Source organism: Chaetodon trifascialis, chromosome 3 (assembly GCF_039877785.1).
Source record: "Chaetodon trifascialis isolate fChaTrf1 chromosome 3, fChaTrf1.hap1, whole genome shotgun sequence".
NCBI lineage: Eukaryota > Metazoa > Chordata > Actinopteri > Chaetodontiformes > Chaetodontidae > Chaetodon > Chaetodon trifascialis.
Window position 1 is genome coordinate 19,518,502 of NC_092058.1, and position 19,193 is coordinate 19,537,694.

A 19,193-nucleotide genomic window follows, 5' to 3' on the forward strand; every position below is an offset into this window, starting at 1 on the left:
GGGACTTTTTGTTATGGTAATCAGAGTGATTGAAGCTGAAAATGTGCTGAAATTTTCTACCACTTTAATGCACAGCAGGGATAAGCATGGGATCAGCAGAGGGACGGACAGATATGTGTGTTTGTGCCTGTGTGTATACACACTGTATGTATATATATATGTGTGTGTATGTGTGTGTGCCTTTAGATATAATGTTTGTTTCTTTCACTCACACAGCTTTAAGACTCTGGCAACAGAACAATTATGGTCACTTGATGATGATGTAACTCACGCTGCATTTCTCCAAGTCAGCAGAGTGGCTTCCTGTGGAAAACAGTCACTGACTTTTCCCTGTTTCACTCGCAGCCCTTCTCTCCTGGCAAGAGAGGAGAGAAAATGTTGTATTTTCCGAGAAAAAGCACCTGGCTTGAGCTGCGGCTACAATACGTTAGAGAGAAGTCATTTCTGTCCGTGCGCTCTGAAGCTTCCAGCGCACTTCCTGTTGGCCTGTTGATGGAATGTACTCTGGAATGGTAGAATGATGTTCCCACATCCCAGAATCCTCCACCAGAAATATTTAGAAATGCATCGTGTTTACAGAGAGTGACGTGCAGAACGGCTGCTTATTAGTAATGATAACAAAGACGTCACATTCAGGCTAACGTTCCTGCTTTAGTGAGGCCGGCAGGCAGGTGGTCCAACAGCTGCTGGGAAGAAGAGAAACTGTATCTACTCTCCAGTAGTGTGTTTGTGGTAATGCTTTGTCGAATTATATAGCTGCACAGACAAATGTGCAGCCACCATCCATTATCCAGCGCTGCTCATAAGATCATGTATACTGTAAGACTGGACCTCAATCAAATATGCCTGACAGATGCCCCTGCCAGTTTGAAGCATAATCCACCAGTATGGAGAGCCGCATCCTCTTTAACAGTCACTGTAGTCACATTTCTTGCTGTGATCATTTGCATTAAAGCGCAGAACAGGAGTGCTATACTGTAGTGCACTCTAGGAAAAGTAATGGCCAGTTTTCACATTTTTAAAAATATCTTATGTAGTTAGTTTAACATAGTCTAAAGACTGAAAACAAGGTGTAAAGCTAACATGGCTCTGTCCAAAGGTAATGCTCTACCAGCACCTGTAAACCCCCTAATTAATATGTTATATCTTGTTTGTTAAACTATAAACCCAAAGTATAAAAACAACACTTTGTGGTTTTATTAGGGACTTCTGTGAGGGACTATTTCTTGGTGGGTTGCAGTAACTTCCTGGAGTTCGTCTGGTCATATGGTTAATTAGCGAGCTTCAGAGGTGTTAGTAAGCACCTTTGGACAGAGCCAGGCTAAACTAAGCTAACTGGCTGCTGGCTATATATGAGTATCATTATGATATGAGATATGAGTGGTTTCAAACTTTTCAGCTAAATCTCAGCAAGAAAGCAAATGTGCATGCTTTTCAAAATGTGCACCTACACCAATTTTATCTTAAAGGACTAGTTCAACAAAATCTGCCTGAATGGCTGCTGCAGTTTGATGAGTTTTGCAGATGAGCACTGGATCAGCACGTTACTTTGTCCAGTTTTGTGTAATATCATTAAACTGAGACCCAAGGACACAAGTGATGGTTGTCCTATTTATCAGCATCATGTTTGGTCTCTTTGTCCATCCTTAGCCATCGACGCAGTCAAATGTTTTTTCAGGGAATGAGTGTGATGTTTGTTGTGTGTTGGGAGGGGGGGTTTAAGGGGAGGCAGTGAAAGCGTCTTTGTTAGCCACACATAAGATACTAGTGTTTGGCTTGGCTTGTTATTGGTGTGAAAAGGTAGTCTGTTTGGGCCAGTGTGGCGATTTGTGAGACGATCATTCACTGGAGGCTCTTTTAATTGAGTCTGCGCACGTGCGTGTGTTAATGATGGAGACTTGAATCAAGTTGCATTTTTAGTGAATGACTGAACAGCTTCAAGTGTTTGAACACTTTCTGATGTGAAAAGGGAGCTGTTTTCATTTTAATATGAAACAGTCCATACATGAATATATGTTCACCTGTGCATTTGTCGTTTCCTCTCTCTCTCTCTCTCTCTCTCTCTCTCTCTCTCTCTCTCTCTCTCTAAATCCCACACAAAAACATTCTCCACTTCATGCCAGCAGCTAATGAAGGAGGGCTGCAGACAGACAGCATGCAGGCAGACAGCACAGACTGTCAGATGGACAGACGGAGGCGGCTACAAATGAAACAAAGAGAGAAGGGGGAATAGATGATTTCTGGGGGGTTGGGGGGGCTGTCATGGACAAAAATTAGAGCAAAGCACTGAGACAGTTTGAGAATATGACAAAGACTCGTCCTTTCCTTCCTGTTGTAGAGAACCATTTGACAATGCAGATCAATGTAAAAGCTGTAAATGTTTGTTTGAGATGGCCAGAACTGGTTTTGCTTCAGGGGCTGGGTGATTGTGGTTTAGGATGTAAGAACAAAGAGATGAAGGATGGGCTGCAGTTACTGTCCCCACCCCAAAACCACCTGCGTCTGCTCAGACAAAGCAAAATGATCCATCCTGCTTTTAATTCTCCAATCAGCGTCAACACAGTGAGTGATTTCAAGTGGTTTCTAATGTGCTTTCAGTGGCGGTATGTAGAGAGATGCAGATCATATCGTTAGTATCAAGGAAATGTCACTTTGTTCAAGAATAAAATCTTGAAATTAATATTATTCAATGCAAGTAAAAAGATCTAAACCCACTGATTAGATTTTACTGAGGCAAATATTTGTACCTTGAGAAAGAGAAGGCACTTAATACTGGTGTCACAGCTGGTTCGGTACCGTTTTGTCTGTTGAATTTCTAGTGCTGCGTGTTTGTTTCTATCATGGTTTTCTGTTGTTTGTTGTTTTCTGCTTTCTGATCTTTATGCTTGGCCTACACTTTGCTCTTATTGATACAGTGCAATTTTAATTTTTTCTTGATATGCTAATGAGGACCCCAGGAAGATTAGCGAGTGCTTTGTGGAAGCTAATGGGAATGCGATAAAGCAAAAAAACAAAGACATGCTATGATGATGCCTTTTCAGTGAGCAGCACTGACCACAGAGCATTTGTAGCTTTTAGAGAGCAGCATGCTACTCAAGGGCACTTTGCCTGTGGCAGCGGGCACTGCAGATGCACCACAAGCCGCACTACAGCTCACCGCTGTAAACACACCGGCCTGTATTGTATCAGCAGGCTGATGTGTGCTGGCTGATCTCCTCCTGGGAGAAGAAGAATAATGGAAAATGAGCATTTTGGAAAAGGAGGGAGCAGGTAAGGAAGAGAGGGAGATGAGGAGGAACAGACACATCAGACAAAGAGGAAATTGGTCAGTAAAAAAACTGAGTAATGCTGATGCCTGTTGCCATGGTGATTGGGGTCAATGAATGGTTGCCATGGAGCTGCTGCTTGGAATTCTGGGAAGGGGATATTTTGATGTGTGTGTATGTGTGTGTGCAGTCTGAAGTTGTGGGTGGAGGATGATGAAAGTGTGTATACATTATAAATGAGACTGTACATTTTGACTGTGTGTGTTTGTGTGTTTGTATGTGTGTTTGTATGTGTGTGTGTGTGTGTGTGTGTGTGTGTGTGTGTGTGTGTCTACATGCAGTACAGGCAGCTTAATAACAACAAAACCTTTTCTGGTTTATGTTGTCCTTTGAAAATCAGCTGATTTACAAGACATGCAACAGTAAGTCATGAGCAAGCCTCCTAATTAAATATCTGACCTTTACTCTCCAAAATACAAAAAGAATACTGAAATAATTTCATGAAATCTACATTTTCTTCAAACGTTACTGTCTGGTCACTTGTTTGGGTGTGTGATGGAGACAGTCACTGTCTTTGAATCTTTGTGTTAATTACGTATGGTTAGCTTTTAGTGTGCTTTATGGTGCTGCATGCCATGGACTGAGTGATATGGAAAATGTGCTAAATTTTAAGACTGAAAATTGAATAAAAGGAACAATCTAATTGATTTGAGTGTACGCACCCTTTTTGGTGGATGATATGGAGAGAAGTCTATCATTGTAAATATAGATCATGTGATATATCATGATATTGTTCATTTTCTGGAAAATCCATTTATTTAAATAACCAGAGAGAAATGGATGATCCACTGCATTAAATATGTGACAAACCAAGACACTTTATTTCATTGATGCTAAAGTCATACAAACAAGCCTTGAATATTGGTTACTGATGCAACCTCATATCAGATGGTTGACAAATTTGCATATATCTTCCTATCACCCTCTCAAGCTGTATGTGCTACGTCTGACATGTCTGTTCTCAGCAAGGATGTGGATAATAGTGTCTCATAAGCCCATGAGGGCCGGGCGACATTAGGCATGCATGCATGCATATAAGACAACCTCAAGCTGTTATTACTACAGTAAAGCATGCATGATGATCCTTTAAAGCAACTTTATTTATGGTTTTCTTCTTTGAGGCATGCACATGTTGTTTTAGATAAATGTTCCAGCTGTCAGCAAACAGCACACAGCAGCATGAGCCCCGCCACTTTTTCCTCTTCACCTGTTAAACAGGAAGTCAGGTACCTGTTAATTTGAATGGATCAAAATGACATAGTGCACATACACATTAACACAGTAGAGTTTTCTAATGAAACCATATATTTAGTAGGTTTCTGGGTCAGTGTGTGTGTGTGTGTGTGTGTGTGTGTGTGTGTGTGTGGTCTCAAATTCTGCATCTGATTCATTTATTTCTGTTTGTCTGTCTCTATGTGTGTGTGTGCTTACTCAGTGTGTCATAGCCTACATCTCATTCATTTGTTTACATTATAAGTTGCGTGTGCGCGTACATGCGTGTGTGTGTGTGTGTGTCTCTGTCTGCAGACTGCACATGAAGCTTTCCATCCACCTGATGTCAGTAGAAAATGAGGTCATTGCCCCTCTCGGCCTGCCTTGCTGAGTCAGCTGTCAAATAAAGCAGAATTAAAATTACATGAGAAACTATTAGGGATACAATAAACTGCATGTGTGCAATAAACAAAACACACATCTGCCACACAAACACACACATGAACATGCATTTTTGGGCAGTGGCTCAAATTCGGAAGCGCTGCGGAGGAGGTTGGGTGTAAACGGAGATTGATCCAGGGCACACATGTGCGCACACACTTTGTATTACATTTGATGAGATGCTGTATTTTTTGGTTTCGGTTTTGAAGCAGATGTTTTCCAGTTCTACCTGTTCACTATGGCTCCAGTCACCCTTGTTAAACAGCTTAACTTCTTCAGTCATACCCAGCATAGTCAAATGTTTGTTCTACTCAAGGTGCGTAATGTATCATGTCATTTCCAGTGAATATCTTTGCTAATGTCTCGTTGCATGTGACTATTTTAGCCAGTGGGTCCGAGCTCGTCTGGTATCAGAGGACTTGTTGTTCCCTCTGGTCCTTGAAGTGATGCTGATGTGGATGTGATGCCATGTGACACATCGAGTCTGGAAGACATGGGGGGCTCAGATATGTCTCTGGGCTGGAAGTGTGTGTGTGTGTGTGTGTGTGTGTGTGTGTGTGTGTGTGTGTGTGTGTGTGTGTGTGTGTGTGTGTGTGTGTGTGTGTGTGTGTGTGTGTGTGTGCGTGCGCCATTGTCGTGTGAAGAGATGCGAGAGGATAGCCACGCAAACTTCATGCTCGAGTACACACACGGCGTGGGGGACAAGAATAGACTGTGTACACTGATGTGGATGATTGTTGGGGCTGATGGCAGTGCACGTGGAGCTTGTGCACGTGAGTTTCCCCTCCCCCCTCTCTGGTGATGTCAGACCATGTACAGTATGCTACCACTGCCAGTGAGCATGAGCCCATCCCCCCAGAGGTGAGCTGCAGCATCATCATCCTCAGCATCGAGCGGAGCAGAGCAGCTTTCAGGGGGTTCCTTAGTGTCTTTTGACATCTTGTTCCTCGCTGCCTTGTTGTCTTCATGCAGCTCCCGTGTCTCTCAGCATTAACCATAATCTAATAATCCCATAGCGCTCTTGTGCACTTAGTTAAAGGAAACACATTAATAGCTGAGATACTGTAAACTGTAGGGCCTGTTGAAAGGGACAAATAAGGACAGACATACACTGATCTGATAAGCTTACACACACTCTCAAACACACACATTTGCCTATTTTGTGCTGTTTTTGTTTTTATATGTTTAACCTTGCCAGAGCTGACATCCTTCTTAGTGTATTGATTTTCAAAGCTCCACATAATTCCCGGTACACTTTGACATACACGCACAAACATGCATGCCGGAAGCAAACACAAAGCACCCTGAATCTTGAAAACTTGGATCAATAACGAATCAGTCGCTCCTGTATTAAATGTTGTCTCTGCATCCTCGCCAGTCACTGTCTGTTGGCAGTGTGTGCCGCCCGAGACACGAAACGCTTGTAATGAGCTTATCCTCTAGATTGAACAGCTGTTTGACATTGAATCAAAGTGTGTCTAAGTGACATGATGCGGAACACGATGCTGTTGGTGAGTGAAGCTTGTATGTGCAGTGTTGTATTTCTAATTGACATGCAGCAAATGAGCAGAAGCTGTAGCTGGCAGTTTGGTGGGTCACGCTGCACGCTGACATGCTCAAGTGCGACAAATTACTCAGACCGCTTAATGAAAGGTCTGTGCTGTGATCAACGGCTCTCTTTTTCTCTGAAACAATGCAAACGAGCCCTGTGCACAGGCCACACACACGTCTGCCTGCTGTGTCAGTGTCATGTTGTGGTGCAGCCTGTATAAACAGTGTGTGTTCTGGATGAGAGAAGAAGAAGAAAACAAGTGCGAGACATTAGCTGAACATCTCCGAGCATTGTAAAAAAGCCCAGGAGCAGAAAGGAATTCTTGGAATGTTGTTCTCCAGAGCAGGTGCTAAAACTGCGGCCTGACATCTCAGCCCCCCGCCCACACACCCCCGCCCCCCCTCGCCTTGTATTTCCCCTCTAAAGCAGAAAGAGGCCGAGTCACAGCCTGTGCAGAATAAACTAGCTGAGCAGGTGGTGTTGCTTAAGTGTTTACGTATTCTTCCTCCCACTCCTCCACTAGAAGAGTTGAAGATGAGGGTGGGGTTGAGACTGTATGATGAGATCATCATCTCCAGTTTTCGGGGTTATGGTCAACATGTTCCAGCACATCCCGGGCGTGACGCTGATTTTTGGCTCTTATTGGATCCTCTCCAGTAAGCTCCAGCTGACCTTGTGGACTGCAAACTGAATCCGTGTGTTTATGGAGATACATGGGAGGTGCTCTGTGTCATTTTCTTTTCAGAATCGCTTTAGCTGAATTAGCTTTTGTGGTGTATTTAGGTTTGTGTGTCATAGGAGTAGGAAATATAATTTGACATCGTAGGACCCCAAGTACAGCCTCTGTGGCCCACATACAAGCCATTGCAATAACAACAACTCTGTAAATGTGGTCATGTGTCTGCCTCTGTGTGTGTGTGTGTGTGTGTGTGTGTGTGTGTGTGTGTGTGTGTGTGTGTGTGTGCGTGCGCACTAATGGAAGAAGACCCCTAGGGGAAGGATGGCAAAGGCTTCTCGCCCACTCAGACCACCTGACACACACACACCCCCTGCTGAGGTCTATGAAGCCCCATTATCTTCTTCTTTGGTGCAGATTTTAAAGATATAAAATGACACCTCAGTCTGGAGTACTTCATTGCATTTTTTATTGCTGTTTATTAAATTTGAAATGGCTGGTGCTCGATATAAAGTCTTCTGTGTTGCTGCTGTCTCTTTTAACAGCTCACCTTGTGGTTACTAAAGTACCAGTCCATGTCCCTGCATGATGTCATTCATTGATTTTGCAGCACGGCCGTGGCCACTAATCTTCCAGAGTGATGCATTTGTCGATCCAGTCATGAGGATTCATGATCAGTGCGACTGTGATGCATGTCCACTGATCGCAGCTTAATTTTCAGTAGCTGTAAAGTACACATGCTGTAAATGCTAAGCTGGTGTGGCTTGTGTTTGAATACGCGGTACAATACACTCGGCTTTAGACTGTCGGTGTGGTCTTTTTAAGTTGCTTCTTACAGTCATGCTTTCCATCTTTCCGTGCCTTTTGTTCCTTTTGCGTCACAGACACAAACATTTCAAACTCGGATGTTATAATGTCTGGCTATTTGTCATTAGTCACAGTGACTTTGTGGCTTACCACTAATCCAAGAATCTCTCCCAAACAAGAATTTGAATCTCGTTCTGTCTGTGACTGTAACGGTTTTCAGCTCCACGTGTGGTTCCTCTTCTCAGAAATGGCAGTCTGTCAGAGTCTGGCGTTACTAAGAGCAGGTCTGATAAACTGTGTGGCTTTGTGTTCTTCCTACAGGGCTGGCATCGATGATGTGGAGACAGACGTGGTGGAGATTGAGGCAAAACTCGACAAGGTATGAGCCATAATCATATATTATGTCTGTAGACTGTGCTGCTCATTAAAATGTACCATTTGAGCGACATACTGCATGCTATGCTGCTTTTAGCTGTTATATTTGTGATTCCTGGATCATGTTTCAGTGATCATGTTTCAGTGACACTCACATTGTCTGAATGAAAAACCATCAGATGTTAGTGGTGCATGTTGTCTATTACCAGTAGAGCTCTCTGTCTGTCTGGCTTTCCCTCACTCTGTTATCTTAATGTCAGGGTTGTTTAAACCAGGAAACACTGCAGACTTCAGTTATTAAATTTAATAGGTTCATGCATCGCTAGATAACACACAGTCTAGCACACACACACACACACACACACACACACACACACACACACACACACACACACACACACACACACACACACACATACATTATTGCTGGTGCACACTGAGCAAACACTGATTAATGTCACAGAGCCAGTTTTATATTCTGTAATATGAAAACATCATACAGGGCCGTCCTCTGTTATCATGCAAACGATGTCTTTGTTTGACTTGCTTGACCAGAGAACGTTCTGCACAAACACATCTTATCATTAATTATTTGTAAGGTATGTAAATGAAGCGGTTCAGGCCTGTTCAATGCCCTCCGCTGTGGAAACACCACATTGTTAAAGTTCTGGTTTCTCTGCATTACAGCGTATCGTGCCTTTGGTTACTTTCACAACAGGGTTTTATTTTTTAGAAGTGACAACAGTAACCAAAAAGACGAGTGTCTTATTTGTTAATATATATATATTTCATGCTCATATTCATGTAATTTTCCATAGCAGTCTGTCACAGTTCCACTTGTTTCTATTGGAACAGTTGGTGGTTAAAGGCTTAAAGACATTAGATGGATTAGCTGCACATACCTCAAGAAATCATCATCAGAGATAATAGTTAAACTAGTTACTGACAAACTAGACAATAAGAATGACTTTCTTACTTACGTCATCGTCAAATCTTATTAGTCATAATTATGGCTCCTGTGTAAGACCAGCAGGAATTGATTGCTAAATATCTCCAGGGAGTCTGTGAGCTGATGCCTCTATAGATAAACTAATAGACTTTAGAGGATGAGATAACGTTAATGTAGTTTAGAGGTGACCGCACCTTCTTTCTTCTTCTATCTCCCTTTGATTGACTTTGTCTTGTACTGTTTCTTTACTCTTGCATGCTCTACTTGTGCAGTCTGTTTCTTCTCATCAACGTTATGTTCAAATGGAGGTCGCTTAGAGGCATAGTCCACCTCGTGCAGCTGGTAGATAATAAAAACAGTTTAGTGTCCTTTTGAAAGTGATGAAGTGGTTATTTAGTAGCTTGTGACACATTCTTGTTACTGCAGTCTATCTCTGCTCTATCAATAGGTCCACACTGTTCCAACCCCGTCTCTTAAATGAACAAACCAACAGGCAATGCTTTGACATTTCAAACAAATGTCCACGCCCCCCCGCCCACACACACACACACACACACACACACACACACACACACACACATGCATGCATAGCTTATTTCTGCCCCAAACAGGTCGAGACCTTCCATTGAACTTTGAGCTCCATTTGAACACCACTGAATGATGACCAGGGTCTGGGGGTGGGGAGGTTTCCATCAGGGTGATTTGCTCCGTTCAGTGGGGGTCCTCACGCTGCTTTGTTAGGATGCTCCGAAGCTGCCCGAGGACACTCTGACAGCAGTGAAGGCTCTGAGAGGAGAACATTTATGAGACTGATGACAGCTGAACCTGCCTGCAGTGACTTCTCTGTGAAAACGTTCAATGCTGCAGATTGGAATGGCTTCAATCCCTGTTTGCTACATGTTGCAGCTTCCTAGTGGAATGAATTATGTTTTGCTTGTTAATCCACAATCTCTATATTCTCATTGACCCGCAGGACCTCTGCATTGCACTGTAACTGCTTTGCTCAATTAACACGGCGAGGTCTGGCATGTGGTACCAGATGTGGCATTTTGACTCCGAGTGGACCCCCTGTGGTTCTTCCAGCCCATTTATCAACAAATCCTGACACATATACTGTGTCTCTCTTCAGGCCCTGCGGGCTCAGTGCAGCACACGATGAGATCACATTCCTCCATATCAGCCAATTTGTTGACAGATATGTTGTCAGACCAGCCTGGGAGCAGCAGCGGGCAGGAATTATGCTGCCTCGTCTTTTATGTGCATTGGCAACAGTGTCAGTCATGTACATGTGACTGTAAACTTATATATGATGTACATCAGATAGTTACATCTACGCATACAGTGTGCACACTATACATGTTTACATTTTGAGCCAGTAGCTCATTTCAGCAATGCTCACATTTGGATTACAACTGTTATTCTTTATTCATGCTGTCATAGATTATCAGCCTGCACTCTCTAGTTAGTCAGACTGTCTGCCATCCAGAAAACCACACTCACATAGCGACAGCCTTGGGAACTCCTGCACCAAATGAGATAATTAAAGGTTTACTGAACTCTCTCTCCTGCACACCCCGTCCATCCCACCCCTCACCAGCACACGCATATGTTGTGATTCTGTAGTGCACAGTGCCAGCTGTGTCAGTGTCGTGGTAATGACAGCGTGCTGCTCTGTTGCTTATCATATAACCTAAAGTGGGAAGGAGTAGCGGTTGCCAGTTCATGTGGGGAGTACATACCATTACTGTGAAATGTCTGCACCTGGTAATGTGCATATTACTACTAGGTTTTTCCCCTCATACAGCCACTATACAGTGTGTGCACTGTATTACTCTCTGCCATTTTTTTGACTGCCTAAGTTCTGGGTGGGAAATGTGGTGCTCAAATGTTTTAAAACATGGCATCCCTTCATAGTGATTTTCAGTCATGTTGGTTGGTCGGTTGGTTGGTCGGTCCACCACTTTTGTCCAGACTAAGATATTGTTTGCGCAGACATTCATGGTCCCCAGAGGATGTTACTCGCTTTGATCCCTTGACCTTCCCTCTTGCGCCACCATGAGGCTGACTCTTACGATGAAATGCCTCAGCAGTTATCGGATGGTGAAATCTGGTCCAGACATGCACGCTGACCCTTAACTTTTCATGCAGTGCTTCCATCAGCTCATATGCAGCCTGTTTGCAGATAATGCTGACCTTAAAATAAACATAAACAATACCTTTGACAAATGTTTACATTTATTTCTTCTGCTTTGTTTAATAGTAAAATTAGTTCATATATTAGTTTTTCAAGGACCAAAACACGAGTATTGCAGCAGTGGTGCGTCTGAAAGCCTTTTCCTTTAAAGGGTTTGTAACATGCAGATTGTAATGTTAATTGCTTGTTGCTTCTGTTTTAACATGTAATACAAAATGTTGGTAATGTAAATGTTGCCTTATTTTGTTGTGTGGTGAAACTTAACACTGGCACAGGGGGTCTGGTGGCCGTGTGCTAATCAGAAGCCTTGATTCGTCTCCTGGCCCCTGCAGTCTACATACTGGACCCCTGATTGCTCCTGCGTGTTAAGGCTTGTAAAGCGCCTTGAGTGGTTGTTAAGACCAGAAAAACATATATAAATGCAGACCTTTTTACCATTGAGAGCCAGTGCTATACATTATAGTGCCCTTTAAAAACTGTCACAATGGAAGCTTTTTTTTCTCCACAGCATTCAGAATAACTTTCTTAAACATTATGCTTATGGGGCCCTGCAGCTCTCAGTGATCTCTCAGTGCAAAATGCCCATGGTTGACTGGTGTGGGAAATCTCAATTTACTGCTCACTGCTGAGAAAACTACTGAGAGTTTTCTCCGTAGGGAGTCGTGACTGAGTGAGCAATTTCATATAGTCATAGAGTTCTGCTGTTAAATCGATGGAAGACAGACAGAGACGATAAGGCCATCTTTCTCATTTAGCTTTTTTTAAATTTGCACTCCTCGCTCAATAAGCACTTATTTCTCATTTGGATGCCAGACACACCAGCTTCAATAATGCCAACGCTGTCCTAGATACAGACACGAGGATTATTCTAAATTTGAGCGTCCTCCTGCATTCTGCATGTGACTAACAGTTCTTTTAAGCTTTTTTTGATTCACGTCATCACTGTAACTATTAATATCATAGCATCACACTGTGTCAAACATGTGACTCTCTAAATAGGCAGTGTTTTTGTTGTGTATTTAAAGTGATTATTATTATGCTCCCCCCCCCCCCCCCCCCCCCCCCCCCGCTAGCTGGTGAAGCTGTGCAGTGGGATGATCGAGGCCGGCAGGGCCTACGTCAGCGCCAACAAGCTCTTTGTTAACGGCATCAAGGACCTGTCCCAGCAGTGCAAGAAAGAGGAGATGATATCGGTGAGCTGTATTCAAAACTGAGCCCAAATCTGTGCATTCACTGAGGAATGTTTGCGGGGTTAGCAACTCAACAAATGACCGCTCATCTGTCCTTTCTGAGCCATTCCTGTGATTTCCCACATGAATAATAACAGCAGAGCAGTGTAAACAGTATTGTCCAGACACCGAGTCATCCAGCTGTTCCAAACATGACAGATGTGGCCTCGTGCAGACAAGAGATGTTTATGCTGATAGTTTACATGGCTGGAAGCAGAGAGATCTGAATCCTGCTTTATGGTTTTCTTCTAGGAAAACATTTGGAGTAGATTTCCTGTTAGCGCGGGTGTCGCCCTGCTGGCTTTGGGGCGAACCGTTTGGTGTTAAGCTTATTTTATGCCAAGTACAGATCCAGATCATGTGTGGACAGTACAGCAGTATACACACAGACCGTTTAGAAACATGTCTTACAGAGATTTTAAGATTTATTATGTGAAAAAGTTTATGTCCATATGGAAACCGGTGTGCTTACTGTGTGTGTGTATGTGTGTGTGCTGTCAACATTGCAGGAATGCCTTGAAAAGTGTGGAGAAAGTCTCCAGGAGATCGTCAACTACCACATGGTAAGACACACATCAGCTTTAGCCACAGGCGAGAGGTCGAGGCAGGGTGGTGTTCCAACACGTCCAGGTCCTCTTGGCACGTTAATGTCTTTCAGGCATCCAGTCCCTCCTGGGTCCAGTATTGCGCAACACACTTACACACAATTTAACTGTGACCTCACTCTGTGACGGTGAAATCTGTCCACAAAGGCCGGTCCACATGCGTGTGTCTGATTCAAACCACATGCTGTGCCAGATGTGTGCGGCAGCTATAATGCACAAACAATCACACGCACACACACAAACACATTCACAGGTTTTATTCATATGACTCTCTCCTCATGACTAAGTGTGATTCAGGAGTTTCCTTTTCTGGGAATATGCCACAGGTTTGGGAAGCCTAAAGGTGATTGTACATTGAAAGAGATATTATGACATTTTAAAATGTTTGGAAGTCATAAACATTTAGGGTTACGTGCAGGAGTGTGTCTCACCACGCTGTATTATAGTCGTGACTCGGCAGCATGTTAGCGTGTGTGATGTTTGGAGGTGCTTGGCAGTCCTTGCCTGTGCATGATTGTATGTGTGTGTGAACAAAATGAGCAAAAAGGTGATGGAAAGTGAGCTGGAGGAAAGAGAGGGCTGAGGGAGGAGAGGAATGAAGTGCACAAGAGGCAGCCAGAGCAGGTTTTCCCTTTTAGATAGATTATTCTTGATTTGAGATGTTTATAATTGCATGGCATCATTTTGCTCTCATGGCATATTTCCCTTGTTCAGAGTTCTGCTTAAGTTTTGAAGTAAAAGCTTGTTTAGGATGAAGATTTAGCAGACCTACTGCACATCTCTGTCAAGATTATCAAGATCATGTATTTCATTTAAATTACAGGACTTGGGATCCTTTTTCTTTGAACTAATGATATGAGAGCTGCATGGCTGTGTCCCATCTGTCTGTTGGACTGCTGTCTGTGTGTGGATAAGAGCTGCTTGTCAGGAACTCTCATCTTCCCCTTTTCACTTCTATATTATTGTTTGACCTCATCAGAGACTCTTATCTTCCCCTTTTTGTTTTTGATAACAAACACGATCCTCCCATATTCCTCAGTAATCTGTCTCGTTCCCTTTTCCCATATTTCCCTTTCTTCACTGACTGTGTTTCAGTCCACTGAGGTCACGCCTGTTTCACTTTAAATCCCTTTACACGTCAAATCAGTGCTGCACGCTGCGTGGGATCCATCAGCTGCGTCAATCCAGTGGAATCTTCTCCTCTCTTTTCCTGACAGCTTGCTATCTTTCCCTTTCTTTACATGCGCTGACACGTTTGTAAGGTTTCAGTTGTGTTAGCTCACAGTCTTAACACATAGCCCACCATTGTTAGAAATTCCAGACAATACGGCTTTTGGCCATGCCGATGGGCTGCTTTCAGTGTTTTTTTTATTTGTCACCACCTGTTTCTTTTCCTCCTTACCTCTACCACCTCTCCATCATCCTCTTTGTCCCCTCTTGTCCTGCCTCCACCCTGACTTACCCTTCTCCACAGCCAGCCCACTCCTCCACTCTAACACCCAGGACTTGCACTATTAGCTTGTCTGGTGGACAGTGTGAATGAAGGGATGGAGGGAGGTGAGGGAAAGGCATAGTGAAAGCAAATCTGTCTTTGTTCGACCACCCAGTGATGCCTGTTTCTGCACCTTCTCAGCTCAGGGCAGACAAAAAGGCCATTCAAACAGGAAGACAAATCAGCCAGTAAATCACCTAAGTGTGTGCACTTTTTAATCTTAAGAGATTACACATGATATTGTCATGGATTTCAACAGATTCCTGTGCGATTACAGTGAGCTCAATTACTTTGGTGAAACTTTCTCTGCTGTGATGGAATTTATCCTGGAAAATCAACATGCTGCTTTGCTTCTCTGCAGTGTAGAATAGATACAGCAGAGGTGACTGATGGGACATTGCGACTCTTAGGAGCTGAGACGAGAGTGCTGGTGAATTGAGTTTAGACATGCTGTAGTTTGGGTTGGGTCACACCCAGGGCACCATAATCCCAACCAGGTTTGGGTGGAACATTTGAATAAGTTTACATGTGGGTCCGAAGTCTATCTGATGGAACTGATTTAGGCTTTTTTTCCGGGATTGACTTCTTTCCTGTAGGACTGGATGATTTATACCACCCTGGAAAGTACCAAACTTTCTTTTTGCACACCACACATTGTTGACAGTCCTTTCACACACGGCATAGTTATAGTCAGTATAACCCACTGGCTGTTTGTTAAAGAGTTAGTGTCCATCACTGTTGGTGATCACGGGAGAAACCCTCTGGGTGGTGAGATATACTTACAAATAAATAAAAGGATAGTACTTTCTTGAAAGTAATGCGAGTGCAATCTGTAAGATATGGTCAGCAGAAATAATACATCAACAAAAAAATAGTAACTGAGCAAACACTAGCGACACACAAAGATAGCGAGCAGCCATTTGTTACACATTATACCTTTAACTTCTAAATATTTATTCATGTTTCATTTATGATTGTTGATTGATTGATTATTCTTCATATATGTTGGATTGCTGCATAGAGAGACTTATTTACTCTATATTAGCGTCATTTTAATAAATTAATTGGAAATGCAGCAATTGAAACTGTATTTTAATTCAATTTTATACCAGAATTTCTTTCTGGAAATCCACCCTTACAAACCTGTGAGGGGTTACCAATAAATAAATGTTTTTGTCAGGGGTCTGACATGACAAGATGGAACAAGTGCAACTTTGCCGATTTAACCACATGCACTATACTGTACTATATCATAACTTTAGCCTCCTTACATTAGAATATATCGCACAGCAAAGAAGAGAGAGAATTTATAGAAAGGGACCACAGGTGCACAGACGTGTATCAAGGAGTTAAGTGTCTGATGTCTGACTGACCGTTTGAAGCTTCATCTCCTTTTGTAGCCATTTATAAACTGTGCGGTCAAAGAGGAGTGGCAGATGAATTGTATTCCCACAATGAGTGCAGACAGCATTTGTGAACATTTGTGAACTGACATCTAAAGTAAGAAACCAAAGAACCAGCCTGTGATGTCACCACATCATCACAGGGATGGGAGCGCGCGCGCACACACACACTCACACACACACACACACACACACACACACACGCACACACACACACACACACACACACACACACACACTAAGCCTGTAATCCTCAATGTGTATGTTTATTAACTAGGGACTGCTATAGAAAGTTTAATCCACAGGCTGTCAACAGTGATGGTTATATGCATTATTTGTGTGTCTATGTAGGTATGAAACAATCACATCTAATCCAATCTAATCCAAGTGCATTCGTGTGTCTGTGTCTGTGTTCTGAAGCATTTGCTAAGGTCTTCTCGTTGTCCATGCACTTAGATAAATCAGCGAGACCACATATTTCCTTTATAAGGATGGATGGCCTGTTCAACAGCGTCATTCTGTGTTCATTACAGTATGTTTGGAGTGTGTTCAGAAATACAGAAAAGGAATAGAAATCCTTGTCTACATGGAGAAAAACATTTGCTCTCGGTGCACAAGAAATAGAGGGGAAAAAACATAGAGAAGGAAGGGGAGGAGAGCCGAAGGAGAGGAGCGTGAGATGAGAGGGAGGAGGAGTGCGAATCCCACAGTTAACAGGAAGAGAAATCTGGGTTCCTGTAAGGCTAAAAATCTGTTGAGGCAGCAGCTGAGTGAGTGCACATGTGTGCATATCCTCCTCTCTTTTCCTTTCTCCTCCTCTGCCTGTGGCACACGCTGTTGCAGTCATGATATGGAAGGGACTATATTGCCATCTTGTGGCGAGATGTAGCAACTACATTTTCACAGATGTGATCCAGCCATCAACCAACATATTGTTCTCGGATAATGTTAAAAGCTGATGTTTTGTACCTCTGTTACCTTCTCTGTGCACAGATTTTGTTTGACCAGGCTCAGAGGTCGATCAAGCAGCAGTTGCACACCTTCATTAAAGAGTGAGTATCTCCTCAGAATGAATTAAGTAAAAGATGTAATGCACATTCAGGTTCATAAATAATGAATAAAGACTGGTGCAGTGATTAAAATTGACATTTTAGGGCTGTAAGTGACAGGTTTGATACCCATTACAGACAGGCGATGTGGCAATTAGACTTAACCAATATATTAGATGGCTGTAAGATATAAATTGTCTAAAATGTAAAAGTCTCTTTACTCATATGTAATCTCCACAGCAATAACATGAATCATGCATTTCAAACTAAGAGACCTACACGTGATTTGGCAGTGATGGACATGAACAAAACTGCTTCCTACTCCTCCTTCAGGGATGTGCGAAAGTTCAAGGACACCAAGAAGCAGTTTGACCGGGTGCGTGAGGACATGGAGCTGGCCCAGGTGAAGAATGCCCAGGCGCCCAGGAACAAGGTGCATGAGGCCGAAGAGGCCACGCAGGCCCTCATCCTCAGCCGCAAGGCCTTCAGGCACCTGGCTCTAGACTACGTACTACAGGTGAAACACACACATACACACACTAAATAACACTAAATTATAATATATATTCAGTAGGGGGCGCTGACACTTAACAGCTGCTGAGCCTGGATCGACACTAACCACTCAATACTCCCAAATACAGAAAAGGAAACACATGAGAGTGTAGTTTTAAAAAGTCATACAGTATATAATCCTCCTGTTAATCCTAAAATCTTGCTTTTCCTCCCAGATTAATGTGCTTCAGGCCAAGAAGAAGTTTGAAATATTGGATGCAGTGAGTCACCCTCGTCCTCTCATTTCTGATAAACATGTCCACAGTGTTGTATGTGTTATGTATGTGTGTCAGATATGTATACGAGGCGTCCCTGTGGTGTATCACAACCATGACTGTGTCCCTGTGTCTCCTGCAGATGCTGTCCTTCATGCGTGCCCAGTACACTCTGTTCCAACAAGGTTACAACATCCTGGACGAGATCGATCCCTACATGAAAAAACTGGCTGCGCAGGTGAGACGACACTAACACGCTGAAATCACATGCAGAGTGTCACCCAGTCGCTGGAGTCTTGTCCGTGGTCGTGTAAGATGTTTTTCCATGAAATGCAATAAACTAAAACAACAGAAACTGTGACTTTATTTTGGACATGTCGTCTAGAGTTTGGCAGTTTGTAGAGCTTTTTTTACTCTTAGAAAACTCCCCTATCGTCTGTGTGTGCATGGTTTTCTGCCTCTCTGCGTCTTTGTGTTTCTTTTGTTCCGCTGAGTTTTCGTTCGGCTGTCTCACTGACTCTGCTGTCGCTTTGCTCCCTGCAGCTGGATCAGCTGGTCATCGACTCGGCCATGGAGAAGAGGGAGATGGAGCACAAACACGCCCTCATCCAGCAGAGAGTGAGACAGCAACACAGCTCTGAGCTTCTCGCCCTCACTGCCTGAACACACCATCTTTCTCCTCCTCCGCTGTAACCTACATACAGCTCTTATAGAAATAAGATCGAATCTTCCTGGGGCTTTTCATATGCTGCAAAGTTAGATCAGAAGTTAAGAAACTTGATGAAAAACAGTGAATAGTGTCTCTTTGGCACTTAAAAATGCAGCGTTGTGGGGGTTAAATATTCAGAATTAATTAAATTATTTTAGCTTACATTGACATCTGTGTTTTTTTAAAACTTGACCTAAGCACATTTTTTTTGTATTGTTGCTATTTTTATGAGTACATTAGAAACCAGTCCAAACAGTCATTCCTTTGTGAAACCGTGACAGTTACAGCTATGACAGTTTTTCTTTTAACACTGAGGACATGATTAATGGTGACACATAAGCTTGCTTTGAATCACAGGTTATTCTTTATATGGCTTTATGTGCTTATTGGGTGGAAATTAGAGAGAT

At 43.0% G+C, this 19,193-nt stretch overlaps 1 protein-coding gene across 5 annotated transcripts in view; it reads left to right on the forward strand.

Moving 5' to 3' along the window:
* The window catches only part of LOC139329176 (arf-GAP with coiled-coil, ANK repeat and PH domain-containing protein 3-like), a 54,845-nt gene that overhangs the window by 18,082 nt on the left and 17,570 nt on the right, over positions 1-19,193 (forward strand). For all 5 annotated transcript variants that reach the window (XM_070959355.1, XM_070959357.1, XM_070959358.1 and 2 more), the window contains exons 2-9: positions 8,336-8,393; positions 12,606-12,725; positions 13,271-13,324; positions 17,255-17,313; positions 17,644-17,827; positions 18,039-18,083; positions 18,220-18,315; positions 18,621-18,695. In XM_070959355.1, coding sequence (XP_070815456.1) covers positions 8,336-8,393; positions 12,606-12,725; positions 13,271-13,324; positions 17,255-17,313; positions 17,644-17,827; positions 18,039-18,083; positions 18,220-18,315; positions 18,621-18,695 — 691 coding nt within the window. The remainder of the gene's footprint in view (positions 1-8,335; positions 8,394-12,605; positions 12,726-13,270; positions 13,325-17,254; positions 17,314-17,643; positions 17,828-18,038; positions 18,084-18,219; positions 18,316-18,620; positions 18,696-19,193) is intronic.